This window comes from Hippoglossus hippoglossus, chromosome 16 (genome assembly GCF_009819705.1).
Source record: "Hippoglossus hippoglossus isolate fHipHip1 chromosome 16, fHipHip1.pri, whole genome shotgun sequence".
Taxonomy (NCBI): Eukaryota; Metazoa; Chordata; class Actinopteri; order Pleuronectiformes; family Pleuronectidae; genus Hippoglossus; species Hippoglossus hippoglossus.
The window spans coordinates 9,779,982-9,792,876 of NC_047166.1; the positions used below are offsets into that span (position 1 = coordinate 9,779,982).

Below are 12,895 nucleotides of genomic sequence, written 5' to 3' on the forward strand. Positions count from 1 at the left end.
AATTATAGCTTCAATCGTGCTATCAAACAGTTTTATTGTGTTGTCATTCATTATCTGTTTGTTCACCAGCCTCCTCTTAAAGGTACTGACAGGTAGAGTTACAGATGTTGACAAATATGTGAATATGAACCACACTAGATTATTTATTAAATGATAATAACCTGTTATAAATGTTCAATGGAGGAAGTGCTGCCCACAAAAATAATAAATTGGCAGATAAGCTCTTTTACAAAGACAATCAAATGCTGCCGTCCTAAACACAAGACGGCTCAGGATAACATTTCCATCAATGCCATTTATTTTTACGCTCTAAGAATATATAGTATGATGCACTCAACCAAATATGTTGGGATACAGCAGTGGCCATCACTTGTAATGTTAAAGCTGGAGGACCTTGCATGTCACAAACAGTGGTATCGTCCTCTGAGCAGCGAGAGCAAATGAAATTTATACTTTCATAATGTGAGTTTCCATATATATATATATTTATATACACAGCGTTTGAAGTTTAAAAAATACTTTGAATTGCTCTGTAAAACACACATGTCTCTGTCACATGCTCAAAACGTCTCGTTGCCCCACGACATTCGCTGCAACTCCACATCTGGACAAACAGCAGCTCCAGATGTGAACTGGGCCCACATCTGGTCCGGGGTCAGTGCCGAGCAGTGACCAGTAGAGGGCATTAGACCCCTGTATCACTGTGGAGTGGTCCCTGCGTGAAACCAGCCTTGACGTGTACAGTATCTGATGTCGGCTGTAGTTCGTCTTCGTCCGATGCAGAATGAGTCAGATATTCTCCAGGTGGGACTTCGGTCAAAGCTTTATTTATAATTTACAACATCTGTACGGGCGTCCTCGTGTGCACTTTAATGTTCAAGAAGTCCCAACTTTGTTTCTTAAACAAATATGTAAAAACATAAAATCGATTTGTCCTCGTGATATTTTTGACCATCCCTTGTTTACAAATATCAACAACATCCACTTATAGTGTTCTCATGTCAGAATGACTCTATATTGTAACTAATATCTCTTGATTTATAATAATATTATAATACTGCTTTGACATTGTGAGTTATGAAACTGGATTGATGATGTAAGAAATTCATAGAAGACAAGAATATATTTATTCACATTTACCTTTTAGAAAAAAGGTACGCAGTCCGCTTACTTTTATGAATTACGTATGTATAAAACTATGTGCATCCTCAGTCTCTGTGATCAGTGCTTTACATTGTACATTTCCAAGTGCATACAAATTTCCCGCAGCACTGCAGCATCTTCGTATTTTACTGCAGCTCCTCGCTCTCTCCCTGCCTCGCTCTGCCTCGCCTGCATCTACTCTGTCGCTCAACCTCACCTCTACAGTCCTTTGTCTCTTTTTCCTTCTGTAAATCTGAATTCCTTGATTCATTCATCGGCCCTTTCTGTAAAATCTTCCTTTTATAATCTGTGCAATCTCCTTTGTCTTCATGTTGTTCTAAAGCTACATTTTCTCTCCTCTTCGCCTCACATGATCCAAGCTCAGTGTTTGGTCTGTTCCACATCTAAATGTACAGCATACATGAATATGAGGAGTCTGTGTCTCTCCTTACCTCCACAGTGCGCCCTCTTCCTAACAGGGGGAGGCGCTCATCTGCATGTGTGCATGATAGTGAGGAGGAGGCACAGGTGATGGGGGCATGGGAAGGGCCTGACCCTGGGGATGTGAGGAGTGTGACCTGGGCAGCGTGTGTGTGGAGGGGTAACCAGCAGACTGAGGGTAGCTCCCTGCAGAGGAGGAGCCGGAGGGTGGGCTTCCCATGGCGCCCGTTTGAAGCTTGTTCTTGGTCGGAACCGGTGGCGCCTGGTTGAGCTGGATGGAGATGTCACTGGAGGCCTCGGAGGTGCTGCGGCCGCGCTTTGGGGGCGGCCAGGAGGATTCTGGGTGGAGGAACTGGCCACTGTAGTCACTGCTGTCAGACAGGCGGGGATGGTAGAGAGCAGGGTGGGGGCGGTACATCTCCTCCTCGGCGTAACGCTTCATAAACAGGTAGACTGACAGCACCCCGGCCCCCTGATGAATAAATCAGTGAGAGATAAGGGACGATTTAGTCCCATGAGCTGATCTCATCTGTTTACAAGTGACGGGGATTTAATTAGATGAAAAGTGACATGAAATAAAGAGGGATGAAGAAGGCGTGCACTGTTTCCCTGCAAGGATTCAAGATGGAGTGAGTTGTTTTAAGCTGAAATTCAACTGTATCAAAAAAAAAATGTGGAGGAAAGATGAGAGCGTTAGTTTGTGTTGAACCGTCCACTGCATCGCATTAAGAGCAGCACTGCTGATGATGATGGGTAAGAGGCTGATGGAGGAGGAGAGGGAGGGGAGGTGGGAGGAGGAGCAGAGGACTCACATGACACTGCATCAAGCAGGGCTGCGCACGTGAGGCTGCACGCAGACACACACACAAACCCTGCAGTTTTGCATCATAACCGCTCACACTTAATATCCCTGCACTCCAGGAAACATCTCCCAGGCACTGGAAATGATTACATGTTCCACGTGTGCAGCATATTCCACACGAACACACCTCCTCCTCCGTGTGTTTCTCTCTTACACACACATGCCCAGACTGACCTCTTTGAGCAGGAAGGAGGAGGCAGCGAAGGCGAAGGACCAGCCGTAGTAGTAATTGAAGAACTGCTCGGGCTCTCTGGGCCGGTTCATCACCTCGTCGTTAATGCTGGAGATGTAGAGCACCAGGCCCACCACCAGACTCAGGCCTGCACGAAGCACATTAACATTAACATCAGAGAGAGAGACAGATGAAAGAGGGAGTGAGAAGGTCATTATATAGTGATCACCAGTGAGGTGAGGGTTTCAGAGAGAGAGAGAGAGAGATGGGATGTGCAGTGATCACACCGAGCAATCACCCTCCAAAATGTTAACATTAATAAAGAGATGAGAGGAGGACCAGAGAGACAGTTTGTGTTTGGGTCTGTAGCATAACGACAAATAGAGAGATAACGATGATCGCTTCCAGAAATGAAAAACTTTTATTTTAGTTTTACCTCATAATGTAGAAGCAGAACCCTGTAAGATCATTAATGCAATATGGTTACCCAGGGGTTGAAAGGGATGACATCATGTTAGAGAAGAAGTTTTTAAAACTATGATATCTACAATATTCTGGAGAAGAATAATTGTAAAGCATGCTTGGATGACCTTATGACATATTTCTAATGTTGAGCTGCCTCTTGTTCTCTTCTCCTCACAGCATCCCCCCAGTCTAATGCAAAACTATATTCAGACTCGTTTCTTTTGTCGAAATACATTTTAAAATAATTTCCATCTGGATTATCTTCATTGTTTTCAATGTTAAATGATGAATAAACATTTACATACAAATATAAAAAGACTTCCCTGGATGTTGTTTTGCACGATATGGAAATCCTGCAAAACTTAGGACATTTTGTCAGTTAATGTTATGCAGTTTCTAAATGAACATTTACTGTATTTATACAGATTAGTTTACATACATGTTGTTATATCTGTAATATAATGATACATATTATAACATCAATATATTTAGTCAAATCCTCATCGAGTCTAAATGAATTTTCTGAATATATTGATGACTAAATGAATTGCAGTGGCAGATTTCCCTTAAAACATATCATAGACATCCTTTGAGCTTTTTTTTTAATATACGTATCCCAATAGCCATGTGCATTTAATTTACTTGTCACCTTGTAATGTGATATTTTTATACCTTTATAATTTGGTTCATCCTAATAAAACCTTATCATAATAAAGATATATTAAAAAAAGAGACATTAAAGAGGAGTGAAAGGAAGTAAAATGTGAAAATGGCTTGACACAGTTTCTAAGACAGTTAGTAAGAACCACCTGCAGTGTTCACTGTAAAATTCAGTGTGTTTGTGTACTCACCACAGTAATTATATGAAAAACCAGAAAAGGCTTTTCACCCAGAAGCAACACATGCAACATTAAACCCCCTTCCTCTTTGAGAAACCCTCACATGCTCTATAAGCTGCTTCCAAATGTTAAATGCATGAGAAACAACATATGGGCAACATCGAAGAATCAATATTCAAAGAAAGCTTCATGCTGTAAGCAGCAAATAAGAGTATTTTTAGCTTTCACTGGAATATTCAAGTGAACCACAAGGCTGTCAACGGTTATGTCCTTTACTTGAAGGGTCGGTTTAAGAGGCTGTGTTGTCGATTTAACAATGAGAAAGCACGGGGAATGCAGAAACCATGCTGCTGCCAATCCTGCGGAGGATGTACATCTTCATCTGAATAAGTAACACCAGAAAAGCGAGGGGCGAAGACATGAACGAGACCACTGCGGGCAAATGAGAGCAGAAGAAAAAAAGTGAGACAAAAAAAAAGAGGGAGAAGAATGTAAAATAAATGAAGTGTCTGCAGGAGCACGTGCGAGAAGATGTGTGTGTGGTGTGTTTGCCAGAGGAGGAGAGAGAGAAACAAAAAGTCACAAGAAGACATCAGCCTCTAACCGAGCTTGAACAGCTGCGGCTCCATGCTGCGTGTTTTGCTGCCTGTCAAATTAACCAGAACGCCACAAACCCGAGCTCCAATATTCATCAGACCTCTATGGTGCCAACAGAATAAGGTTCACATTACTCAGGGGTCCACGGACACCACCGCAGACCTCCACAGCGACTTCGAGCACTGCGAGAGAATACTCCGAGTGAAGGGGTGAGCAGGAAATGAGAGGAGCGAGAGAAGGGAGAGAGAGAGGGGGGGGGGGGTTGAGAAAATTGAGAGGCTGCATGAATGAGGGAGGTGGGGGTGAGCGAGGGGCTGAGTATGGGAGGCAGGAGGAAGGAAGTGTTTAGAGAGAGAGGCTTAGTGCGGCAGAATATTCAACCGCTGAAAAGCAATTTGATACGCTTGCCCCTTATTATCACCCTATTATGAAAATACCTCATAAAGTGAAACACTGCGACACTTGCAGCGCAGCCTGTGAACATTGCATAACCCCCCCCCCCCCCCCCCGTTACATAACACCTATTATTCCGCTGCACCCTTTATCAGCAAGTGGCTGCTGTGGCAAGTCGGAGCTGTCGTATCAGACTGCGTTTGATGCCCATCGTCGCAGCTCTGCAGCGCTGCCTCCTCCTTCTCAAACAGGTCGAGTTAGGCAGCTTTCCCCCGAACACGAGCTCCGCTGAGGCTCCTGACTCTTCTGCACTCTGCACACCGGGCACAGGAAGTGGGAGCGTTACAGCCACCTGCTGTCCAAGAAGGTTAATTACACTAATCCAGAGAATGCAGCTACACGGAGAAGAAACGCCTACTGAGTATTGTTTTCCACATTTTTCACACGTGTGGTGCCATATTGATTCTTGTGCCATTATTAGCTCCACAAAGGAGGCTATGTTTCCATCTGCTTGCGGGTGAGGGGGTAGAGTGGCTCATCCACTAATCAGAGGGTCGGAAGTTCGAATCCCAGACTCCCCCATTCAGCATGTCTGAGTGTCCTTGGGCAAGATACTGAACCCCAAACCTCGACAGCGTGTGATTGATGAAGAGAAGAGAAAAAAAGAAAGTGAAATTGGGGAATGTGTGTATGTGTGAATGTACTGTAAAGCATTTCGAATGGTTATCAAGACTAGAAACGTGTTGCAGACCATTCACCATGTGCCCCTGTCAAGCAAGAATATACAACAAAATGGATTTCCACGAACCTTGGTGAAAGGATGCTGAATGGGTCAGCGAAGTTAGTTTTTTTCACTTTTCTAATATTACGAGACTTTCACTGTTTTCCCAGGGAATAATTCAAGGGGACTGATATTTATAAGCGTGTGAAATCTGGAGCAGAGGCTGTTGGGCCTTGGCGAAAGTTTATGCTCTACTTAGTGCTACTCCAGTTGTTAATGGGAATCTGAGGAAGTCAGTTTCATTTCAGAGTCGTGCAAAGTCAAGGATCAGAAAATTCTCACCAAGCAGGTGTCATGAAAGCTAATCTCCTCAGCTCCCCTGATAACAGTGTACACACCTGCATCAGACACAAAAAACTGTGCCGTGATGGAGCGTCTGCACGTGTGACACGGGACACACCAGGCAGCGGTAATCGGTCACAGAGTCAGGGAGTGGTGACGGCGGGACATGAGTAATGGGTCCCACCTGAGAGGATGAAGAAGATGCCGGAAACAAAGGCCAGGATGGTGCGCTGAGGCCGGATGTGTCCGATGTTACTGATGACGAAGGCGGTGAAGACGAAGAGCAGCGACACCATCGGAAAGGGTGTGGCCGTACGCACCATCTCTGTGGAGAGACAGAGGTCACAGTGTTTTAACAGAGCTGACGGGTTGGGTCCTTTTCCTGCTAGAAATGATCATTTTAATAACTATAACATCTATATGTAATGTATTCACAGCTATGCTGGGATATTCCTCTAAAAGGGGATGGGAAAGAGTTTTTTTCTTTCTGTTAAAGTAAGAAAAACTTCAGAAAACTGTTGGGTGTGCTTCACCAAAGGGCCTTTACATTTTCCCAGAATCCAATGCGACGTCTTCAAATCTCACATTTAGTTCAACCAGCAGTCGAAAACCCCAAAACATTCAGTTTTCAATAATATAAAACAATGAAAAACAGCATCTTCCAACTGGAGAAACTGTAACTGCATAGTTTTAACATTATTAATTAAAAAAAAATATTTGAAACAGTAAATCAATTATCCAAAGCGGTTCAAATACATTTTCTGTTGATCAACAATCAACTCATCATTGCAGCTCTACTAAAATGCTGCTCAAATTATAGTAGCCACAATCAATCAGCAGGGGGACTCTGCGGCTTCTCACAGCCACAGTGGATGATGTGTGATGTCACTGCGTTGTTCCGTGTTTTACTCACTGAGGATGTTCGCTGTGTTTTCAGTGGTTATCTCTATATCGGGTTCGGTGAAATACTCTGACGCAACACATCTCCCATTTTCTGCCCCTGTGAGGAAACACACAGAGAGAAAAAAAAAGTCAGTCAAAGTCAGTGATGCATGAAGAAACAAAACAAAACCAAAAAAGCTTGTAGGTCTGTGCTCACAGGTAACAATCATATTTTATGACAGCTGTGATTCCAGAGGCCAGCAGCTCGCACACACACACACACATGGCAGCACTGTGTGATTGTGTGTCAGAATGTGCAGGAGTCTTTTAATTTTTGAATATTCAAACATATGTATTCCTACCGGCCACGAAGCAAACCCTCCAGAGGCCTGAGTGCAGCGCCATCTTCACCTCCATGCTCTGGTTCTGCTGCAGGATGATGCCCTCCACCATGATCAGCCAGTAGTCGGTGGACACTGCCACCCCCACCAGCAGCAGCCCGCAGGCGCCGAACACTGTGGACAGGATGGTCAACGCACGGCTGCTGCACGAACTCATCTGGGGGGGGGGTAGAGCGAGGGAGTTAGGAGTGTTAGAAAAGAGGGGAATGTACATGAAACCTGCAGAGATACAAAGATATGTAGGTAAATCTGAAAGAGGTCATGGGTGTGGGTGGGGGTGGAGGGGGTGGAGGGGGTGATGAGGTGCACTGAGAGAAACATGCGATGTGCACGCGTGCAAACTGCTACTGGCTGTTTCCCTGTCTTGCCTCGTTATTGCTAAAGATGAGTTAATGACACATCCACCGGCAGCCAATCGTGTTAAAGGTCAGAAAGGAGCCAACGCAACAGATGATGACTTAAACCAGTGAAGTTATGGGGAAAGACTTGAACAACTAAAACACACACACACACACACACACACACACACACACACACACACACACACACACACACACACACACACGCACACACACAGACAAGCAGAGTCACATTGACTTACATTGATTTCCTCTAACCTTAACCATAGTTACTCATTGCCTTACCCTAACACCTATCCTAACCTTAACCTAATCTATTACCTTAAAACATGTCTTAACCTCAAAATATTATGATTTACATTGTGTGGACTTTTTGTCCTCATAAGAAAGACAAGTCCTCATAATGTGACAGATTTAGGTCCCAACAACATGAGTAATACCTGGACCACACACACACACACACACACACACACACACACACACACACACACACACACACACACACACACACACACACACACACACACAGATCACGAGGGGAAGGAGAGGTCCTGAATGACTCACACATGGTCTTTCTGTGACTTAGTTCTGGTTGACAGAGAAAGACCTCACTGCAGAGCTTCTGAGTGTGCTGTCTGTACGAATCTGTGCATTTGTATGCACGTGTTTTTTGTGTTTCTGTGTGTGTGTGTGTGTGTGTGTGTGTGTGTAATTGCTCGGCCACTAGCCTCTTGCTTCATTTGTTCAGCAGCATCATCTTGACAAGTCAGGGGGAGTAAATCCACGTGGGAAACTCAGAGCAGGGTTAGTGTTTACTTTAACCAGCCTCATTTTGTTGAGTTATATTGTACATCCTGTGTTATAATGGGACTATGGGAGGATCATTTGTATGTGAGTATAACAGGCTCTCTTCTGTGCTTTCCCACATTTTAAACTATGTTTCATATAATTACTTGAAAATGTTCCCATGTTTATAAACCTGGTGTCATCTAAGTACACACTACTTAGGCCTTTTATAGCTGGAGCTCTGCCCATACTGACTTGACAACATCTGTCACATGCTGCAGATATTTTTTTCGTCTCTACACGCATGCTGGGACTTTCACACTGTATCTCACAGACATTCAAGTTCATTAAGTCACTTGAAATTGAGTGTGACACAGTAAGTAACTGACCGGAGGAACACGGGTATGGCCGTGAAGAACGATGATGAATGTGCCTGCTTGGCGACAAAGAGCAGGTATTCAAGACTCATTCACAACTACAACGAGCATCACTCACATTCACTGCCGGCTACAGCCTGAGGCAGAGCAGTCTGAATCTTACAAAATAACTGATACTGCAAGTATTCACCTCTATGTTGTGCATTGTCAAACACTGAGTAACTAATTAATTAAATTCTGACAATTTATCAGTCACCCTCAACAAAAAAGAAGTAATAAAACATAATGAGCACTTTATCCCTCCTCTGTTCCTCCTTTGTTTGAAAAGCCATTGAGCCTTTCAGGAGCCGAGTTATAATAGAAACGATAATTGTCGAGGGTAATAAACTCTTAAAGATTAAACTTGGCCTCATCTCATCTGAACAGACGCTGCACAAGATGTGACCATTATAGAAGTAACTTGAGTTGCTGTGCAGCCGCAGGGACGAATAGAACTGTTTTGGTGGTAAAGGTTTCAGAGAAAAAGCCTCTTTGGACATATTAAGGCTGAAAGAAACTGACGATGAACGGCGTGAGTTGCTGATGGGTAGCATAGAAGTAAGGAGATAACCAATAGCAACCATACAAAACCCAGCAGATTTAAAATCAAATAAGAAATACAGGAGGTTAACATGGCAGCAATGTAATCAACTTCTGAGACAAAACAGCAAAACAGTTTTAGTCGAATTTTACAAACCAACGGACTTATTTAGCATAATTAATAGACTATCATGTCCGTTTAATAGCATTAGTTAAGGTATATTTTATAAATCACAAACAAATATTTCAGTGCGAATGTAAGGTTTGAAAAGGAGGACAAACACTGTAATTTGAAAGCTTTTCATGCCATAATTACATGAATTAAAAAAACATTATTTCGATCTTGTGTAGTAAAGATGTGAATCGTATCTGTTATGAAAGGAAGACTTAAAAAATACAATTTCTAAGAAGAGAAAGTACGTGCGATGACATCTGATTTGAAGAGGTGACTATTAATAGACAAGACTTAAAGGAGAGCCACTCAGGAGTCAGGCAAAGGTCACACATGTATGGCATATAAGTTGCTGTACACTCGTTTTATTCTGTGAAGCTTAGATCTTTATGGATTTCTCTGCGTCACGTCAGCTTCATTCATTTTTTATCATTTTTTTTCTTCTTTAATCAGCAGTCTTGAATCGTTCAGCAGGCCCAACAGTGTCTGTTACTGCTGCCGACTCTTGGGACGGGCGGACAAGAAGGGGTGAGGCCAGAGGCCAGATTGAGAGTTTGAGCCTGAGTGAATGAGAGAGTTTGAAGTAAAGTCTCTGCAATATAAAAAAAAATAAACACTGAAGCGGGGGGAGACGGAAAGATGACCGGGGAGCGGAGAGGATGTGAGACTCGGGGATGAATGATCACACCTCCCAGCATCTGAGAGAATGTGCCAAAGTGGTCAGGAATGAGTGTGAAATCAATTGGAGCTGCAACACTGCAAAAAAAAAAAACGAGTGGACGTGCCTGAGTGGCTCCTTCTGAGTCGTTCAGCACCACGGACAGCTCCCCCATCTCTCCCACAGAAAACCAACACCCTGATGGTTTCTAATGGATGTAGAGATAATATAAAGAAGAGCAGGGACCAGTTCACCTCCTGTCTACCCATGTTTTGTGCTCACATCGCTGGAGGAATAGTCATTGTCGACTCGAGATTGAGATTGAGTGAAAAGAAAAATCAGTTTCCCCTGTTAGATTTGTGATAACAATCCTATTCTGGAGCAGCGAGACAGGCCCCTCAGCTCCCTCACCCAGAAAGTAATGAGCCCAATTGAATTGGTTAGATAGGAGCCACAAGGGGGACAAAAGGGTTTAATTCTCTGCACAGACTGACATCACCTCCAAGTCTATCAGGGAAGAGAGACACTGAGAAAAAGAGGGAGTGACGGATGAGCTGCTGAAAATATCCAGTCAGGGAAAACAGCAGAAAGAGGACAGGGTGGAAACTGGCAGGAGAACAGGGAGCAGATTCAGTCAGAGAAAAGACCTTGGCCCAAAAAATGGAAGGAGTACCCAGCAGCGTGGACGAGCATCACGGGGACGCGCCCACACTTGCGCTAAACTAACCAACCTTGACTGTGCAGCGTCTGAAGATGTGAGACCAGAGAGAGAGAGAGAGAAAAGAGAGAGAGAGAGAGAGAGAGAGAGAGAGAGAGAGAGAGAGAGAGAGAGAGAGAGAGAGAGAGGCCGTGCAATCACTCATCAGGAAAATATAAATGACTCCATAACGACTAAAAGGAAAATATCGTGACTCAGTGGTTTGCTCATGATTCTGTCATTTCAGCTGCGCAGGGACTCTCTCGTCAAAAGTCTGCAGCAGATCGGAGCATGAAGATCCAGTGTTAACTTCATGTATGTGGAGCGGGATCAGTGAATGAAGCAGGGATGTGCGCAGCGGATTGTTTGGAGGAGCCCCCGCCCCCACACCCGCTGTCACACACACTCACACGCGGAGTTTGGAGATGATAAACAGAGCAGGGAACATGTGAGCGACTCGCACACACACATTTGGGAGGAAATCAAACACGCACGGGGTGAATATACATGTACGGGAGAGGTGGTTTTCCTGTGCGCCCTCAGGTGGAGAGGATGAGTGTCCGTCTTTACGCGAGCACGACATGAACGCTGCTCTTTCCACAGCTGTCATCACACACACACACGCACACACGCATGCATTTAAAATGACTAAGTCAGGCTGCAAAGGCGTCGTCATCACAGTTACTGCCAATAAAACTCACACGCACGCCCACACGCACACACACACGCGAGTGTTATTCAGAAGGAAAGAAATACTCACCCTGCCACGAGAGTCGTGCGCACACGTCAGTAGCCAAGAAACCTCACACCAGGGAGGCTTGGTGGATTTTTGGTCTTTCTCACTATTCCCTCCCTCTCTCTCTTCGGTGTGTTTACCCTCAAGCCCCCTTACCCATCCTCCGAATCCCCCTCTCTCTCCTCCACTCAGTAGGTCCCAGGCACTGCGGTGGATCGGTTCAGCAAAAGCTACTTTGGCTACAACAGAGACATACTGTAGCGGCAGCAGTGGGGAGAAGTGTTGGAGAGAGAGGGAGGGAGGGAGGGAGAGGCAGAGAGAGAGAGAGAGAGAGAGGGAGAGAGCTAGAGAGGGAGGGAGAGGCAGATAGATAGAGGGAGAGAGAGAGGGAGAGAGAAAGCGAGAGAGGGAGGGAGAGGCAGAGAGAGAGAGAGAGATAGGAAGAGGCAGAGAGAGAGAGAGAGAGAGAGAGAGGTCAAACTATTACATCTCATCCCATCATACCCTCTTCAAATATGTTGTTGTTGTCTTTATCTTTCTTTCATTGAAGTACACTGTGCAGTGGTATCATGTTGAACAATGTAGAGTACGTGCAAACTGTTTTCATCTTTACTGGTTTTATACTTTAACTTATATTAGACACCATTTTAATTCTCCTGTGAATTATTGTTTTGTCAATTCATTCTTTATTTTAGCGAGTTAGCTGTAAGGCTAATTTTCATCGGCAGTCCTTCACCCAAATGTAGATATGAGCTTCCTGCAGTGATACAAAAAAAGTCTGTTCATAATTTCAACCTTTCACATCTCTTCTGTCTTATAATCATTTTATGATAATTAAAATATCTAGAGTTAAACTACTTGTACAAAAAGTGTGAAAGGTTTTATTTGTATAAATCATTTTACTGATTTTATTAACCTTTGTGTCTAACATATCCATATCCAATATGTCCTTTTCGGACAGAAAATGAAATGTTAATCTATGTTAATTTATGTTACTGAATATTTGTTGTTATGTTCTTTTCTGCCCCTTATGTTACTGATTTTCTAAATTTGCACTTTTTTCAACAAATGTATTTAAAGTTATCTTTTAAAAACCTTATAAACTAAACAACCTGCATTGTGCTGCACTGTACTTTATCGTGATAATGTCCAAAGAGTGAAATTCAGTTTGGAAAAGTCTACAGGCAGACAGAAATGTGAGATGAGGCACTAGATCAGATTTGGAGTGGAGGGGGGGAAACAGGCTGCAAACTTCAGGTCAAATAATATTTTA

At 43.7% G+C, this 12,895-nt stretch overlaps 1 protein-coding gene across 1 annotated transcript in view; it reads right to left on the bottom strand.

The window, feature by feature from the left end:
• The window catches only part of cacng7b (calcium channel, voltage-dependent, gamma subunit 7b), a 13,360-nt gene extending 1,419 nt beyond the window's left edge, over window positions 1–11,941 (bottom strand). The window contains exons 1-6 of the mRNA XM_034612076.1: window positions 11,647–11,941; window positions 7,220–7,415; window positions 6,889–6,975; window positions 6,160–6,300; window positions 2,621–2,766; window positions 1–2,056 (exon numbers count right to left, since the gene is read on the bottom strand). The exon at window positions 1–2,056 is cut by the window's left edge and continues 1,419 nt beyond it. Coding sequence (XP_034467967.1) covers window positions 1,616–2,056; window positions 2,621–2,766; window positions 6,160–6,300; window positions 6,889–6,975; window positions 7,220–7,415 — 1,011 coding nt within the window. The 5' untranslated portion in view covers window positions 11,647–11,941 and the 3' untranslated portion in view covers window positions 1–1,615. The remainder of the gene's footprint in view (window positions 2,057–2,620; window positions 2,767–6,159; window positions 6,301–6,888; window positions 6,976–7,219; window positions 7,416–11,646) is intronic.
• Window positions 11,942–12,895: the final 954 nt, after the last annotated feature.